Source organism: Ciconia boyciana, chromosome 4, assembly GCF_034638445.1.
Source record: "Ciconia boyciana chromosome 4, ASM3463844v1, whole genome shotgun sequence".
Lineage (NCBI taxonomy): Eukaryota > Metazoa > Chordata > Aves > Ciconiiformes > Ciconiidae > Ciconia > Ciconia boyciana.
In genome coordinates, this window is record NC_132937.1 from 101,927,352 (window position 1) to 101,945,584 (window position 18,233).

Genomic DNA, 18,233 nt, shown 5'->3' on the forward strand with positions numbered 1-18,233 from the left:
GTATAACTCATGTTAACAAGGTTGCTGTATAAACTGGCCTTGCTGGAGCTGAATGTTAACATTTTGTTTTGAAAGGAGCAAGTTTTACCCCTCCTTTTAGAGATTTCAGGACTGCCTGACTACAGACCTGGGATTTAACCCCTTATTTGTTCAAGTGCAAAAGTTTGGTTTTTGCACTCAAAGCTTCTTTTACTAGTGGATAAATTCCTGCTGGTTTATTGTGGAATTAATTCCTGCCGCATATTGATACTGATAGGAATGAACACTTTTTGGTCTCTTGGCCCACTTGTATTGTGCTGACATCACGTTTGCTTTTTTTCCCACTTACCTGGCTATGTAAGAATTCCCCCTGTTTAGGGGAATTCCTATTACTGTGTCACTGATTTCATCTTGTGTGTATCATTTATTTTATATTATTTTGCTGGTGATTATGGAGTATGGCACTTCTTATAACAATGCAAAAATGTCAATAATACTTACTTTACTTTTAGGATAAAGATGGAAAACCAATATTGCCAAAGCCTGAAGAGAAACCTAAGGTTAGAAAACTGACAATATTGTAGGAGTGTGAATAGATACCCTGTTTTCTCCCTCTCCTTCCTCACTTCTCTCTGTGGCATTGTGTAAGTCTCTTGGTCTGCTTGCGTGTTTACTTCCTTGCACAAAATCTGCTGATCTGAAGTGTCAAGTGAAAGTTCATTTTATTGAAATTCACTGGCTGTGAATGAAGAGCTCGTGGTAATAAAAAGGTTTAGCGATTACGAAGATAGGAAGGAGTTACAGAAATGACTGCTGCCACAAAGAAAAGCTGTATGGGGAGTTACTGTAAGGTATTCTGTAGAAGTCTACTGGAGCTTTTGAAGGACAGAGAGAGGCAAGGCAGAAAATCTTTTGGTTTCTTGACAGTTTCCTCTCATTAGTCATCAAATATAGAGGAACATGACTGGAAAGAAGGAAAAAGCTGCTGTCGATGTTCTCCTAATCGCAAAGAACAACTTGAACTTTGCAAAAAATATCCATCGTGGCCTAGAAAGTGCAAGATAGATTGAAAAGATTGAAAGGGAGAGTTACAAAGGTTAATTGAAATGGCACAGGAAGAAAGCAAAAAATAGGAAAAGCAAAGGAACTGTGCACTGAAGAAACTGAGGGCTGTGAGTTGAGGAGTGCTGCCAAAATTGGAAAAGCACAGGTAACCTCCGTTCTTCTGAAATGAGTGTGAAGGTCAGGACCAATCTAAGTGAGAATGACACTGTGCCTTTTTAGCAGAAATGTGAAGTCATTTGTATTATTCAAGGTTGAATTATGGAGGAATGCAAAGGCAGTGATGAAAAGACTTTACATCTCTGAATTTTCGTGTCAGGTCTTAGACGAGCAATCGTCTTGAGTGGGTGATGAGAGGTGCTCAGAAGGAATGCCTGCCAAGCATGTCATAAGGAAAAAAGAGCAGCTATGCTCTGAGAGAACCAGGCACTAATGTTAGGAGACAAGTCTTCCTGTTTCACAGGGAGTACAAAGGAGACAGCACATAAAAAAAAGAAAAGCTCCAGAAGAGGAACAGGCATGAGTTAAGGGAGGTTGGTTCACAGTGTGACTGAAGTCCAGTACAAAACCAAAGCAGAAGATGAACTCAGAATCATGAGGTCTTATGCCAAAAGAATTAAGTGGTTAGTAGAAGAATAAGTATTCCTATGCTATTCCACCCCTATCAATCAGAGACACAAATATAATTGAATAGTTGTTCTGTAAGTGAATCGCAGGGGTATCGAAGTCATATGTTGCAATATTTTTCTCAGCACTACTTCAATATTTGTACTTTGAAGAAGGCGATTTTGAGCAAGATGCATTCACCAGTATTCCTGTGGTATCATGAGTAATTTAGATCTGTGAAACCAAAACCAGCAAAACAAAAAAGTTATGTCAATAGCTGAAAAACCTTCAGTCACTCACAGGTTTTGATTCCTGGTGAATGCCACGGTTGTATTCCTTCATGATTTCAACTAGGGCTTCTGTTACTTTGGGCCTTCATTCTGCATACCCTTAAGGACATTCAGTGGCATTACTTTTGTGAAAAAAGTTATTATTGCTTAAATGCTTTTTTGATTTAGTGGAGGAATTCAGTCGTTATGAAAAGTTGGACCTTATGTCATGAGACATTTAACGAAGACTTAAGGGCACTGATTGACAAAGGGAGGAAAGTGGGAGGGAAAATAAGAGACTCTCCTTTAGAAATGACATTTTATGTATTACGAATTTGACCAAATGAGCCCTAACCAATTAAATTCCACGTAGCAAGTGAATGGCGATCACTGATAGCAAAGATTTAAACATTTAGGTGTAAACAGTAGTTTGAAGGATCCCAGGAGCATTAGTAATAGATCACAGAAGTATCTAGATCATGTAGTATCAACAGATTGTAATAGATCCCACAGGAGGGAAGTAAAACTGTGGTTTATTCACTTTTCCCTAAAACATGCGCAGTGAAAACCACTGAGTGTCAGCAGTCAGTGCACAAGCTAAGAGAACTTGCAGCTGACTCTGCCTCTGAGGGAACTCTACTTCTGCTGGAAAAAAAGAAAAAAGATTAAAACGGGAGAATGATAATCTGATGGTGCTGCTTTCCACTATCTATATATAATTTATACTTGAAGTATTATAGCAACATGATGCTGTTACAGTAAATACTATCTAGTAAATGTTAGCATTCCTTTTTTTTGTTCTAATTAAGAGCTTGCATTTTCCTTTTCAGTAGCCCTGTAAACAGTATGGAACATAATGTTCTCTATATTATATTGACTTTTGATAACAAAGCAACTGACTCATTCTGAAAAGTGGTTCTCTTAATTTTGTGCGCTGTGAAATTCATGCTGTTTTGTTGCACATAAATGTGAAATGTTATTTCGGTGTAGGCTACAAAAGTTTTCCTGCTTTCTGAGTAGTTGAAATATAATTCTTGAAAAAACAAACTAAAAACAGGCAGTGAGTCACCTGTACCACATATGTCTTTTTTGCAGCCTTTGAGTGAATCTGATCTTGTTGATGAATTTTCAAAAGACTTTGCCTGCCCTGCACAGCCTGCAGTACAATCCAAACCATCGAAGCCCAGCAGCACATCCAAAGTATGTCTTTCTAGTTCACTGAAGATGCTGACACTGATAGTTTTGCTAAGACTAGATAATGCTACTGTTCTTTCAAGAAAAAGACTTCTTTTCCTGTTTTTTCCCCTCCTGCTGCCTTCAGCGGAACATGCAGTATTGGCACTTAGTCCTTAATTGAGGGGCTTCTACCTTTAAATTTAGACTTTTCTTTCTTGTTTTGTACTGTATTTAAAAAAAAGCCACTTAACAGGTACATTTTGGGTTTCTGATCATGTTCAGTAAAATGCAGTGTAATTGTTCTGTTTCAGAAGCCTTCAGATCCTGTGTCTGCAAAAACTACCAAGGATGAAGTAGTCCCTCGTGCCACAGCTTGCACTGTGCAGTCTTCAGCTCCATCAACTGTGTCTTCAGTGAGTACTCTTAGGTGGAGCTAAAGCAAAACGAAGTGCTTCATTTATGCAATGGTATAGCATATTGTCAAGATGCTTATTTCAGTATTGCATATTTTTCCTCCATAGAGGTAAGCCACAAAGGCTGAGCGCTGTCCAAAAAAATCAAGTCAAGCACAAACTGAACAGGGAAGGTCAGTGACCTTCTTAATAGAGGAAGTCAAACTGACAGTTCTTGTGGTCTACTCTAGCTCTTAATGCTCTAAAAGGGATCCTGTTTCTGAACTTAATGGATACTGCAGGAAAAGATAAATTCTACAAAAAATTGTAATTGTCCTACTGAATATTTCGGAAGGTTGCATTAATGGCTGACATTCTTGCATGTCTTCTCAGAATATATATGCTTCTGTTAAAAACCAAACCAAACGAAAAAAAATCCCTGTGGAACATTTTAGCTGTGAGTAAGTCTTTGGAAAGGAGAAGCCTGTTAACAGAGCAACCCCTGTCAAAGTTTCCTTATGCCTTTAACTCGGCACATCCCAAGTATGTGAAGACAATTAGGGAGAGAAGCATTACAGTTTTTTAGTTTCCTTCTCAATTTTTACCTTCAGTAATGTGTGGCTGGCAGTGGTAGTATATGAGCAGGTTTCTTCAGCTGCAGCTGAACTCCAAACTAAGAATTGTTTTTTACTGTATCGATACCCTTACAGGTTGGTCGCGTGGCAGATGAAGTAGTGGAAGCCTTGTCCAGTAGCCTAGGAAAGAGGGAGCCTGATCCAGATGAAAAGAAACCTGCTGTGGACAAAGTTAAGGTAGCGAAACAATCAGACCTCAAAAAATAGACTTTTGATGTAATTATCTTCAGTGTTACTGTATTTCCTCAGGCTAGAAACAATTTAGAGATAATGTTTTCAGTTTTTTAAAAACAAAATTTACTGGTTAAACCAGTTGTGTTCTGCTTAGGAAGTACTAGTAGTGTACTAAATGTACAGTGAGTACATTATCTTAATCATTTTGCCTATTACAGTACAGTAGTTCCCTCAGCTTCTGCAAACTGCATTTGCTTAGTGTCTTACTGATGAACAAAAGCAGAATTAACATGCATATCAGAGGTAGCATGCAGTATGGTCCTTCTGAAGAAGGAACCAACTTTATGAGGAGTCACTTAAATTAGGAATGATACATAGAACTTTGTTTTTTTTCACTGATCTTGTTATTTTAACAGGGAGCCTTAAGTAAGTCACTGAAATATGTGTATTCTGTCTAAGGGAATGCTGTTCATAGTCACAGTCTGAATGCCCCCATTTGCCTCCCCAAACCATGGGCCAGATGGTATTTACTGGAGCCAAAAATAGAGGACAGCTCTTCTGGTGGGCTGGAACTCTATGAAATGAAAGTTCCCAAAGTTGGCTTTACTACCTTTTCTTAGTTGTCATCTTCCAACATGACTTGTATAGGGGATAGTCCTTTTTGAAGTTGGCTACCGATTTCTCTGTTCAGCCTTCCTTTGCATGCATTCCAGGTAGCTGTTGAGTGGATTTCAAAAAAAGTCAAGAATTAAGACTCAGAGGTATAATGCTATTTTGTTATTGGTCCATGCTTGTCTGTTTACTTAACTCTGTTGATCCTCACTGAAGTAGGTAGAGCTACTTCTGATGCCCACAGGAAGAAACAGACAGAGAAATGAAGGCTTTCTCAAGAGAAAAGGGTTTTCTTCTAATTTGCATGAGATTTTTGTCTGGTAGTTGGATTGAAAGACTAATTTGAATCAGTAGACCGAAGACTTTGAAAGCTTGCTCATGTGCACGTCTGTAGGGATGTAGTTATTTGGTTTTATTAATATTATTTTTATTTTGCCTTCATAGGAGAAAACCAAACAGGAAGAATGCAAAAAACTGGGTGAAGACGAAGAAACAATTCCTCCAGAGTACAGATTAACAGAAGCAAAAGTAATTTATTTAATGTGCTGTTTTAGTCTTACTTTCCTTTCATTCCTCAGAATACATGGATGAAACTGAAACTCCATTTCATTTTGAAATGTTGCTGTTCAGTTCAGGTATTTTTATAGTATATAAAAATTCCGGTTTGTAGATCCTGAATACCTGACGACATCTATCATTAGATGCCTGCATAGTCACAGAAGTGGTTTAGATGCAAGCACCTACACATGAATAATTTTGGCTGAGATTAGTGCACTGGAGTCTTTCATTAGCTTTTTGTATTTTAGAACTTAATAAATTGTGATTGGTCAAAGCTGTTGAAAAAACCCAGCGCTTCAAGGTGCTGTTTTTACATACATCACCACACAACTCATTTGACATAAATGTGTTGCTTAGGTATAGCCAAAATTTGCACACCTGCCACAGCTGCCGATGTGAAAAGATACTGCCTTTCTGGAGTCTGCATCCAGGAATATTGTTACCAATCTGGAAGCTGGGGGTTTATTGGTTAATTGTGCTATTTCCTGGAAATTCAATTGGATCCTATTCAAATCCTATTCAAATAAATCCTATTCAATTGGAAATTGAAACACAAAGTAGGGAAGCTCAGAATCCCACACACTGAATCACTTTTCAGCACTCAGATGCTTCTAAGTTACAGAACCTGGAATTTTTAAATGACACCTTGAGTAACAGCAGTAGATGCTAGAGGTTACTAGCTAGATCATTTTCTTGAGCAATGCTGTCTGTTGTTCAGTGAACCCTCTCAGAGTACTTGTATTGCAATGTCATTTAAAGGCTGCTTGGTTTAATATAAGAAGCTTTTTCTTTTGTAGGATAAAGATGGAAAACCACTCTTACCAAAACCTGAAGAAAAGTCCCAGGTAAGAAAGTGAATATTCAGATAAATGCTTCATTTATTAATTTCTTACTCAAATGTCAGTAAGGATTCCCAGTCTTCCAGTTTAAAAATGGAGATAGGCTGTGTTGCCTGCTGACTTTTTGATAGATGAAAAGGCTTAAAAGCCTGTGGTTTTTTTTCTTTTAGCCTATGAGTGAAAATGATCTTTTAGAGGGTTTGACAGAAGGATTTTCCTGTTCTCCATCCCCATCTGCACCTTTACCTACACCAACTGTAATAAAGGTGAGTATATTTGATTTCTGAAAATCTGTTTTATTTTCAAATTGTTTCAATAATCTTGATATTTTGCTTCCTTTAAAGTTTATGTAAACTTTCTTAAATAAAACTCAGTAAATACAAATTTAAAATATTTTTTGCAATATATTAATAGAGAGCAGGATTTTAATAATTAGAAAAAACTAGGTAAGTTAGTTGTCATATCTTTTTACCAGTTGCTTGCATAAATAATGCTTTGCAGTTGAGACTTTAAAAAGTGTTGCTTAGGAATATAGTAATATATGAATATTGTAACATAACAATGAAATAGATTTCATCGGCTTGACGAAATCTTAGCTCCTCTGAAGTCATATAAAATCTGCCTCTGACTTAAGCTATGCCAGGGTTTAACCCAATAGTTGAGATGGAAGATTGAATGTGAACAAACTGAGATGCAAAACAGTTGCACAGTGCTTCTCAGGAAGGGGGTTCAATCTGAAATAAGCAGAGCTTCTAAGAAAAATAAAGTCCTAGAAATAAACTGTATGGGCATTGCATTTTAGATGCGTGGAATGTGATGCATATTTTTCTCTTAGTCCTTTGTGTTAGTGATGATGCTGTGTCTTGTTTCAGAAAACCAAGGAGGGTAAAAAGCCGGCAGATTCCTCAGACGTTATCTCTGCTGCTACAGTTTCTTCAGTGCACTCAGCAGGTCCTCCTCTAGCTTCTACCTCAGTAAGCAACCTCTTCTGTAGATCCTTATCTAGGATCTACATTTCTTTGCCAAGAGGGCGGTCAAACACTGGAACAGGCTTCCTGGAGAGGTGGTCGATTCCCCAAGCCCGTCAGTGTTTAAGAGGCCTTTGGACAATGCCCTTAAATAACATGCTTTAACTTTTGGTCAGCCCTGAAGTGGTCAGGCAGTTGGACTAGATGATCGTTGCAGGCTTGGGCCTTTAGCCAAACCATGCCTTTCTTTTCCTGGTTAGGTAATAAGTACCTGGTTAGGTAATAATAATAGTGTAGTCATTACCATAGTGGCAAAGTCATCTGTAAAGCCTATAAAAGGACGAGTTCAAGGTTAATGGAGGGACAGGCAGCGCCATGACCTCCTTTTAATACCAGGAGAAGTTCCCTTCGTTGCGTTTAGTGGTAGTGTTGCATGCCTCCTTCTTTCTCCATTTTCATACGTGCAGTGGGAGCTCCCTCTAGTGTTTCCAGCCTAATTTGAAAAGGGACTACAAAGCTCCTCCCACCTGGGTTTTAGTTGGTTTTAAGGGCTTTTTCTCTAACCAGTGTTTGAATAAAACTGGTGCGAATTAGAAAAAGGCCATACATCTTGTGAAGATAAAATGTTAACAAGTTTTAATTCAGATTGACACTTCCTTAGCAGCTAATCTGGAGTCATAATGTTGTTTGCAAAAGGAATGGCAATTACCGAAAAACAATCTTTTCGTAGAACTCTTCTCCTTAGATTAGTTAGGCTTATGTGTAACAAAAAAAAAAAGGCATTAAAATAAATTCCATAACGCTTTATTGATATTATGTTTTCTGTAGGTCTAAATATTCTGTAATTTTTTTCCCCAGCTATTGCACTACATTGAAATTACAACAGGAGAGGTGATTGTTCATTGTTCACTGAAGTTGACAGTTCATTAGTCAGTACTTATAATAGCTTGATGAAGTTAATTATTTTTACAGCTGATTTGCATTCACGAACGTGTTTATACTTTGTTAGGGAGGAAAAGTGATGGATGAAGCCTTGGATCTCCTGTCTGATTCCCTGGGACAGAGGGAACCCGACCCTGATGAGAACAAACCAGTTGTGGATAAAGTAAAGGTAACAAAAGACATTCTGAAATGTGTGCAGTCGGGGGCAGGGGGGGACACCAAACAAAAAACAAACAAAAAACTGATATGCTTACCTTATTTCTTTGAGATTTTTTTTTAAATGGTATAAGGTAATATTTCTTACATACTCATAGAAGTACACGGCATGTGATTTTCAGATGTAGAAGTAAGGTTACTAGAAAAAAACAACATACTCTTATGTTGTCCTACATGTAGGCATATCAATCAGTTCACTTAAATGTTTTTTGCTTCTAAGCATGCACTCTTCAATCAGCTGGATTACTTGTGGTTTTTTTGTGAAAAATGTTCAATTAGTTAACATACTTTAGCCACTTGGTGGTAAGTGTCGAAATATTACAGGAAATTTGCAATAATTTGATTTCAGTGCCTTTTATTGTCATTATTCTAATTTTTCAGGTGTCTTCGCTGGCCTCTGTTCGTAAAATCAATTTTGTGGCCTTCTTTTTGTCAAACTTTGACTTTTATAACGCCATGAATACCAAGTTCATCAATGAACATGTTCATTTAATCAGTCCCATTTTTAAACTTGCTTGTTTCTGCTTGTTTTGTCTTCATTCAGTCTTTCTTCGTATAATTGTATAAAGACCTTTCTGCTAATAAGAAAAACAGGTGCATTTCTGCACAGTAGTAAATTACTACAAAAGTAATAGTAAATTGTAAACTGAAATACTTAAGGTAAAGGACATGACTGGAGAAAAAAAACAAACACCATAAGCTGCCCATGAATAAATTTAGGCTGGAGTCTAGAAGGAGATTTCTAGTCTCAGACCAGGCTCCAGTGCGGAGGTTGTTGGCTGCCTTAGGAACAGGTTTATACAGTCTGGGCAGCATTGTCCCTTGCCATAGCAAGGGCGTGAACGCTTCATGTGCAGGATCTCAGCAACTCCTGTGCTTCAGTGGAGCTGTTGGAGCCCAGCTTTCTTCATGTGTTGTTCTTTACAAAGGCATGGAAAATGCTTACACTGGATGAAAAAAATTTCAAAAAGAAGAGTTCCTTAAAATGTCTGCGTTAACAAATACAAAAATATTCTTCAACAATATGCTTAGAAACCTACTTGTATCTAAACCAGGTGTCACATTAGGCATGTTTGTAGTGTGTTTGCCAGAAATCAAAGCAGCATAAATGTAAAAATAGGCATAGTGGAAGGAATGCTTCCCTCCTTGATGCGGTTTTCAGGAGCTTGTGGTGCTCTGCCTTGTAGTTGTGTTGGATTTTAAACTGACTCTGGCTCCTGAGTCTGATGAGAAGTGTAAGCCACTCTTGGTCAGTTTGGGTGTGAGCTGGAGAAGTGCCCTGGGTTTTGCTAAAGGTACTCAGATGCATTCACGGGTAAGACATTGCAAGAACGTCAGTTTTGTGTTAAACCTACAGTGCATGGATGAGATTGGATGCAGAAGTATGGAATGACTCCTTTTAGTCATATTGTTAAAAAGCAGAACTGAAAGTTGACATAACTGCTTTTTTATGTTGAGATGCTGCTGTATATATATATGTTTAACTTATTAAATGTGTACACTCACTGAGAGCTAGTAATTTAAAACTTTCAGGCATGAAGCACACTTCATAGTGAAATACATATATGGGTTTTTTTCTGGTAGTTTTGAAATTTTAAATTCTAAAAAGGCAGCTGTCTTAAGTTTAATGAGCACTCTTGACTTGCTGTTTGCTAATGTTTCTAACATAAGTATTAAAGTTGTTAAAAAATTAAATGCTTTCAGGAAGAGGCTAAATCTGAACACAGAGACAAACTTGGAGAAAGGGATGATACTATCCCACCTGACTATCGAAAACTTCTGGAGTCAGGTGAGCAGGTAAGGAAAAGCTTTGTTAGTTTTTATTTAGCTGTCTTATTGCAACACCAGGAATTTGTGCATATGAGCCAGTCTGTCCTCTTTGGAATTACGGGGAGAACAGGGAAGCTGAGTAAGTGAGTAAGTGTGTGTATTGTGTGTATTCTATTTATGTATTAGGGTTAAACATGTAAATATCCTACACTTAGAGTAGCTCTGTATCTCCTTGCATGCATTTAATTAAAAAAACAAATGATACCACCCTCCCCCCAAAAAGGGGTTTTTTTATTTTCTTAAATCAGGCAATCTGAACAAATAAATCACTTTGAATCACTCAGTAGCAATCAGCATCCTGGAGATTTAGCAGTATAGGTTCCAGTTACACTGGCTCAGTGTTTTAGGTGCTTGGGAAAACCAGGTGAAAAAATAGGGTGTCTCCCTTGAAACAGCTTGGCTTTATAGTCTCCTTTTAAAGAGGAGATACTGGCAAACTGTGGGTAACAATGCTTGTTCATTCCAAGTAGTTTTGTGCCAAGTTTGGGGACAAAGTGTATATACAGGTATTACCTTGGTGGTATACCTAAAGGCCTGTGAAACTGCCATTCACTGGAGCAAGTGACTGCTCTGACAGTGATTTCATCTTTTCTGGATCAGGAAACTGTTTTTCCAGTAGACTATAAGGTTAGAAAGATGATCTCTCAGATGTAGTCAAAGTAATAGAGCTTGAAAATACATCGTGAACTGACTTGGAATACATAGCATGAGGACTAAAGTAATCAGTTCAGAGTGGTTCAACTTGCTTGGAAATCTGTGAACTCCCAATGTCGTACATAAGTGTATCCTAAAACTAATCTGACCAGCTCAAAATGAGGTTGTAATCTTTCTTCTTCCCAAGGGTAAACCAGTAAAGCCAACAGCAAAGGATGATGTGAAACACAAAGAACAAAAGGTAACATTTATGATATTTTTGTTCCGTGTTTGTTTCATGCTGTGTGCTTTGATCTTTTTTTCGAAGTAGCGTCATTGTAGGCTCATGGTGTGATTCATTGCAAATTCTCATAAATGCTATTGAATGCAGTAGGTAATAGCATAGACAGTAAAACTTTTGTGAAGAGTAACTCTTCACAATAAATAAGTTTTTATACACAACTGTGAATGTTCAGGTCCAGTATTCAAAGAAATTGTGCATCTTGGAAACCTCAAATAGATACCTCTGTTCTAACACATGTGTAGAACTCAGGTATGTGTCTCTTTTAAGAAAGGGATAATTAAAGCAGACATAAGTTCCTGAAACATTAATTTGACTGTGGGAAATATTGCATATTGTGTGACTTCAGAATTAAAATTATTGCAGAAGCCTACAGATGACTCTGCAGCTATTGATGCCCTATCAGGTGACTTTGACACTTGTGCAAAGGCTCCTGCCACACCACAGCCCTCAAAGGTAAGACATTTTCTGCTAATAACTTGCAAAATAAACAGGTTTTCACTACTCTGTGGAAGTTCCTCACTTTTTTTTGCAGTAGCTCAGTTTAGGTTTAGAGGTAGCCTCTTTGGAAGATGCTGTCAGATGTAGTGATTGTCTTAATACTATAATGCAAGTTTGATGCATCTTGCTGTGTACTAAATATTTGGAAGAAGGAAGTTTTGTGGTATTTAAGGTCTTTTAGACAGGTAGGACAGGCTTGGGGAAGTGAATTGAGCAGAGAATCGTGGTAACAGTTTTTGTACAGATTAGAGTGTTCAAAAAATGTAGAGAGGCAGAGAAATCTTTATTCAACGATTGCATGCACTACCTAGCGATAGTTGTAGGCTGGAACTGTAAAACAGTTCAAGAGGGTTTTCCAAAGAGAAATGCTAGGAGTAGAAAAGAGGTTTAGGTGTATTAGGGAAAACAGTAGAGCTGACAAGAAAAATGAAGGAGGAATGGACTGGAGAGGTCTTGTAATGAGAAATGGAGTGTTTTTTTATCATATAATCATCTTAAACACAGCTGACAAACACCTGTCAGACTTTTCCCAGGAAAGTGCTGCACATGCAAGACTATATGAAATGAACTAGCAGTGGAATCTGCATAAATCTGAAGGTCACCAACATGAGGGTGGTTGAGAAAGGATGGTTGTGCTGGGAAAGAGTGTGAAAAAGGGGACTGAGATTTGGTCCACATGTGAGAAGAATCACTGTCAGACATGCTTTCTGCTTGCTCTTAACCTGGCATTTGTTACCTTGAGCTTGGACACTGGGAGAGGTCTTGCATGGCTTTGAGACATCTGCCATGCCACCACAGTCACCTCACATGGTTCCTTGGCAGAGGAACAGAAGGGTGCTCTGGGACAGCTGGTGTGAAAATCATGGACTCCTTTTGCTTTCTACAAGTGCTCAAAGTGGTTAAGAACCAGTAACTCCCTCATTAGCCATCTGCTCTCTTGCCCTGTATGTGACGTGTTCTGTCCTATGCCCTGGTCCCTCTACCTACAGGCAGAGGGAATGGTACACTTTTTTTTGAACGGTGACTAGTTTTTGTACTCAGCTGGTTAAAGCAGCTGCCGCTGTCTCTCATCTGCTACTGACTCCTGTCCCTGCCTTTCTCCTGCAGTAGTGACCTGCCTGCTTCCTGCAAGGAGAAAGAAAAAAACAAAGCTTGAATTTACAAGATCTTTGATCATTGACCAAACCAGTGTATTAGCAGTAAAAAATTAAATCCCTTGGACAGACACAGCTGTGGAAGCATAACCAGTTCCCAAGTGAAATTCTGCATTAGCTTCCTTAAGCTCATACTACCAGGCACCCAGTTACCAAGAGTGAATTATAAGTTTGTCCATACTTAAAATGTTGATTATGATTATCCGTGCTTTTATGCTGTGTCTGTTCCTGTCCTGAGGGGCAGAGAAGAAGCAGCTTTGAAACTGAAGTTCAAATGAGATGTAATTCCTGGGAGGAAATAGCTGTGTTTCCAAATAGCTTTTCTGACCACTGCAGTGCTTCCCCAAATGCTTACCTTGACACCGAATCCTCAGCTGGCTTAAGACAAGCTATCGGTGTTTTAAGTGCTGTTTTATTTGGTTATGAACTTTGGAGCTAAATCTTCTGCTGCAACATTATTGCTTTGTAGTAAAATCTGTGCATATGTACCAGCTTTTTTATCTGTCTATGCTTTGTGGTGCCCCAGTCTCCCCAATATTAAACAAGGCTCCAGATTCCAGCTTGCTGTGGCCTAAGGGCAGTAATTACATGCATGCGTCCTGCATTGAGCACTCTCCCACTTTACCAACCACATATAAAATAATGTGTTATAGCAGATGTCAAAGCAGGAGCCATTAATTCTCTATTCTGTTAGTAACTGTAATTATTTTTTTTCTTTGGAGTGTAGGACAAAAGTGGAAAGGAAACCATCACCACTAAACCGACCCCAAAGGATAAAGGAAAACCCAAAGACCCTAAAACGGTAAAAACATACATATTATAATACAGATAGTCATGGTTACCATCCACTATGAACATGAAAGATGGTCAACTGGATTTTGGATTCATATTACATGGATATTACTTTGGAGAGAATTTTACATCAATAGGTTGAACTTGATCAATTTTTATAAGCATGTGCATAGGAGAAAAGCACCTGTCTATTTCAAGGGAAATTTTCAATAAATGGGGGCTAAAAAATGTTTCTTTCAGACAGAGTGTGGTCTTCTACAGGGGGCTCAGTGCATGCTCCACAGGCTCCTCATTCCCATATTTGCTGATCTAAGAGTCACACTTCACATGCCCATAGCTGCCTCAGGATCCCCGTCACTTCTCTCTTTTCTGACTGTTTTAAGTAACAGCATTCTAAAAGTGATTAGAATGTACTCCTTCAACCACATGTCCTTTTCTCAAGTTATGATCATAATTTATAAAAAAAAAAATGAATGAAAACCTACATATATTAATAAATAAGTATGCAGAATGAATCTGGAAAAGGAAGGCAGTTGTTGCTATATTTAAAAAAAAAAAGTAAGTTGCTTGGCTTTTGCCATCCAGAAATACAGAAAATGGATTTATGTAAGGGTGAAACTTTTCCCATCACATTTCCCATCACACAGGGTACGTGCAGGTAGATGCCTGAACCAGATGGTAACATCTGCTCTGAAAATTTTATGTTTCATGTTTCAAGTTATGGGATTTTTCTTTATTACAAAATTGCCGCACGGGCCTTTTGTGTAACAACAGAACAGTCTTACAATTTCCGATGTAAAATTGGGGGGATGTCTTTAACTCCTCTTCAGAAGGATGTCTTTTTTAATGTTCTGAGTTGTGACTGGATCACTAGCACGGGTAAAAGGATGTTGAGAAATAGGATATATGAAGAGGTCAGCCACAGCCCTCTTTATGTGAAACAAAGTAAGTGATGGTGGAAAAATGAAAATATATATACACAACAGAAGCTACAAATACTATTGCTAAACTTCCTGTATTTCAAGTGCAGATCATATTTCTGTCTGAACTGTGACTTCTGATGAATATCTGTCACTGTTTTATTTCAGATTTTACCTTAGTTCACTGTTTCTTACTATCTCATGCTTCTCTTGCTCTTTAGGCAAAGGGACAGTCCTCCAGCAGCAAATCTGAGAAGCAGAAAACAAGCTAAACGTTAACATCATCGGGTGAGATTTCTTCCTCTCTATTCTCTGAACAAAGACAAGTCATGCTAGTGTTACTAAAGCTAAGTTTTGTTGACAGTCTTTTAACTGAACCAAGACATGGTTAGAGATGATGTTAGACACACTTGGAATGACTTTGAACTTCAGTGTTCCTAGGCAGAAGAGGCCTTACTTTATTTCACACCCTTTGTCCATACAGTTTCTGCAGAATTACTTCATGTAGCTAAATGCCTTCAGGTTCATGTAACTAAGGATTCCAAGACATGACATACTGCTTCCCTAGTAAGACCTTTATGGAGTAATGAAGACCAAGCACATCTCAACTGGTTGGTTTGATCTTTAGGACAGTGATCTTATGTCATTATTTCTGCACCAGGCTAATTTTGGAACAGTGTCCAGAACAGATATAAAAAGCCCCACAGCTAAGCTGGCAGGTATAGCAGGTTTCAGCATTCTGCTCTCAGCTTTCCTGGCACAAACACAGCCTCGTTCTGTGCACGTGTTCCACCGCCACCGTGTACTTCTTTGTAGTTAGCTTGATCAAACCCTTAATGTAAGAGTAAGTAATTGGAGTCTTTCATCATCATCATTAGTTCATGGAAGTATTCATGTAACTACACTTTGATGCTTGATGCAAGTGCTTCAGGCTGGAGGGTTTCCTGGCGTGTGGAAGAGAGAGGCAAGGGCACGTCCAGTGCCGGACTCCGTCCACCCGCCTGCCAGCCAGGAGGGTCTGAGTTCTGGCTTTCTGAAGAACCTGCAGAGGAGCCTCTCTCCTCTGACTGCAGAGGCAGTCCTGGCTCCTCTGAGTATGAGTAATTATATGGAGCAAAATCCCGTGTGAAGATTCGGCAACCGACTTCACACGGGCAAGACAAAGATGCATTGTTACTGCGTATAGTGGACTGCTACCCTCACTGCAGTATCACTTTCAAACAGTACCTAGTTTCTTGTGATATTAAGTCTTCCTGGATTTCTTTCTGTCAATAGAGACTTACATTTCTGATAATTCTTCCCAGATTTAATTTGTGAATTTTTTTCCAAGTTAAAGATAAGCACTCTAACTTTTTTTCTCTTTCTTCCCGCCAGGATCTTGGCACATCATGTAAAATGTCTTCTTTCTGTTGGTGGATAATTCTTCCTGAAGAACAAAAACTGATGCAAAAAGCATGTGGTTATTCTGTGTGGTTTTTGTACAGTGGTACTTGCTGGACTTTTCCATGTTTTCTTTTTTCCCAGTAGTAGACTAAGGTGGTGTGGTTTTTTTTCCCTAGCCATTTGTTTTATCATACTCATATACTTTGACTTTTTTGTAATTTTCTTCAGTTTTCAGAGGGAAAGAATGCTTTATATTTGCAAGAAATATATTTCATAAATGAATAGCAATGCCAAAAAAAAAAATCTGCAGACTTTTGCACATAATCTCCACATAGTGCCTGTAAATCTCAGAAGAATTTGTATGTGCTAGCATTTTTAACATTGCAGTGAATGCCTTAAGTATTCTGGAATATAATGAGCTTTAGTTATCCTCAGCCCACCTCAGCCTGGCTGTGCAGTCTTTCCTCAAGCCAGTTCCTGGCAGGAAAGCATAGGTAAGCTGTGGGTAGCTAAAGAATGAGAAACTGGGGATTAACCGCTTCATCAAGCGCATCTAGTAATAAAACAGGTATTTTGGATGTTGCCTTAACTGTAGTTAAAACAACAAAAACACGCCAGATAAGGATTTTAGGGGTTTTTTTTATTTCCAATCATATCTGTACTGTTATCTCATAGTTTCAGGAGTCTCCTGGACTGAACAAATACAAATCCTGGTGTAACAGTGACACCGTTACCATCACAGAAGAGGAAATAAAGAATGTACATGAGCCTTAGCAGAGATCAAAGAGAAGTTCAGGTCAACAGGCGGACTTTTTTTCTTTTATTTTGCACTGTTTCTAGTCCTTGCTTCTGTTCCTCGCACTCCAGAAGGGAATGCAGAAATAGGGCAGAAGTTAATGCTGCAAGGAACAATGTCATATTCACCTGCTCTGCAAGAGAACAGGCACGAGTCGGCACCTCTCATAAGTCTGCTGCAGACAGGGCTGTTGCCGCTGAGGTGTGCCAAGTGCCTCCCTGTGTTTTCCTCTGTCTTCATAACCTGCAGAACATATTTTTGCACATCCTTACACATGTACTGCTTCACCATTAGCTTGCAGAGGAAGCAGACCAACATTTGTACTGATACCAAAATCTGACTCCAGTACGTAGCGTTGCAGACAGACAGCCTGGAGATTTAAGTTGGGGATATTTAGACTTTTGACTGTACTTTGCAGTCTGTACTGAGAACCTGTGTCACACTAATAAAGTTTTTAAGAATGCATTATGATGTTCATAATTATTCATTTATTACTGGTGTTATCTGAATAGGTGCTGTAAGACAAACCCTAGAAATAATTAAAAACCCCAAACATTGGCATATTAAAACTGAATAAGTGTTAAAAAAACCCCTGCAAAATACTTGCCAGTGGTGCTTCATGAAGGCCCTCACTGATCACTGATCTGATCAAGATCCAGCTACAGTTTTTCCCCTTTCCTTTGGTTCTCAAAGCTATATCGCAGTTAACGAGGACCAAATTTAACTTGCGGACTCCTATTGTGTAGGGAAGCAGCTAAAAGATTAAGACATAAGCACAAGAGTTTTCAGAAACGAAGTGATTACTTTGCTGAAAAACTCCACTTAGAATTTTTTGTTGAAACGTACAATATACAAATGATTAACAGTCATTCTCAGGTGACAGAAGAAACACTGTGTTTTAATGAAGTATGTGAGCCCTGCCCAGCATCCCTGTACCTGTTCGGATTCTCTCTGGAGTGTGCAGACAAGCAGTTCAGCCTTAGGTGCTTCTGCTTGTGTCAGACTTCCGTGTGCTGTGACGGAAGCATGCTAAAATGTTTATTAGTGTCTACTCATGCAGCTCCATCAGTGACATGTGTTGAGATAAATGATGTATCAACACATAAGATGTTCTGTAGAGAGGGCTGCAAGGCATCTGGATACACACTGGCTAATTGAGGCTTCCTCAATTAAAAAAAAGGGGGGGGCACAGAGCAAGAAGGGGGCTGTGGTATGGGGAGGGCAAGGAGTACTACTTAGTATTTCTCCAAAGTTGAGAAACTGAAGATAAAGCTGTTAAAGCAGAAAACAGCAATACAAATTACTGCTCACAACAGCAGAAGATATGAATGTGCAAAATGACACAAATGAAGTACTTTATCTAGAATTCCTGTTTCCCTTAATGAGTTAAGAGGTACAAGATGCCTTGTATGTTAAAGGATACTGTTGTCCCAGAAATTGGGGTTCGTTTACCCGGTGTGCAAAATGCCAATAGACACACAGAGCAGCGGTGTTC

The 18,233-nt window shown here is 38.7% G+C and overlaps 1 protein-coding gene across 4 annotated transcripts in view; it reads left to right on the top strand.

Annotated features, from left to right (window-relative positions):
* Positions 1 to 17,197, top strand: part of CAST (calpastatin) — a 65,143-nt gene extending 47,946 nt beyond the window's left edge. For 3 of the 4 annotated variants that reach the window (XM_072860807.1, XM_072860808.1, XM_072860810.1), the window contains exons 16-30: positions 492 to 539; positions 3,012 to 3,116; positions 3,404 to 3,505; positions 4,195 to 4,296; positions 5,350 to 5,433; positions 6,261 to 6,308; positions 6,473 to 6,568; positions 7,175 to 7,276; positions 8,280 to 8,381; positions 10,133 to 10,225; positions 11,100 to 11,153; positions 11,559 to 11,648; positions 13,570 to 13,649; positions 14,781 to 14,847; positions 15,934 to 17,197. In XM_072860807.1, coding sequence (XP_072716908.1) covers positions 492 to 539; positions 3,012 to 3,116; positions 3,404 to 3,505; positions 4,195 to 4,296; positions 5,350 to 5,433; positions 6,261 to 6,308; positions 6,473 to 6,568; positions 7,175 to 7,276; positions 8,280 to 8,381; positions 10,133 to 10,225; positions 11,100 to 11,153; positions 11,559 to 11,648; positions 13,570 to 13,649; positions 14,781 to 14,838 — 1,164 coding nt within the window. In that variant the 3' untranslated portion in view covers positions 14,839 to 14,847; positions 15,934 to 17,197. The remainder of the gene's footprint in view (positions 1 to 491; positions 540 to 3,011; positions 3,117 to 3,403; positions 3,506 to 4,194; positions 4,297 to 5,349; positions 5,434 to 6,260; positions 6,309 to 6,472; positions 6,569 to 7,174; positions 7,277 to 8,279; positions 8,382 to 10,132; positions 10,226 to 11,099; positions 11,154 to 11,558; positions 11,649 to 13,569; positions 13,650 to 14,780; positions 14,848 to 15,933) is intronic. The other variant, XM_072860809.1, reaches the window with a different exon arrangement.
* The last annotated feature ends 1,036 nt before the right edge of the window (positions 17,198 to 18,233 follow it).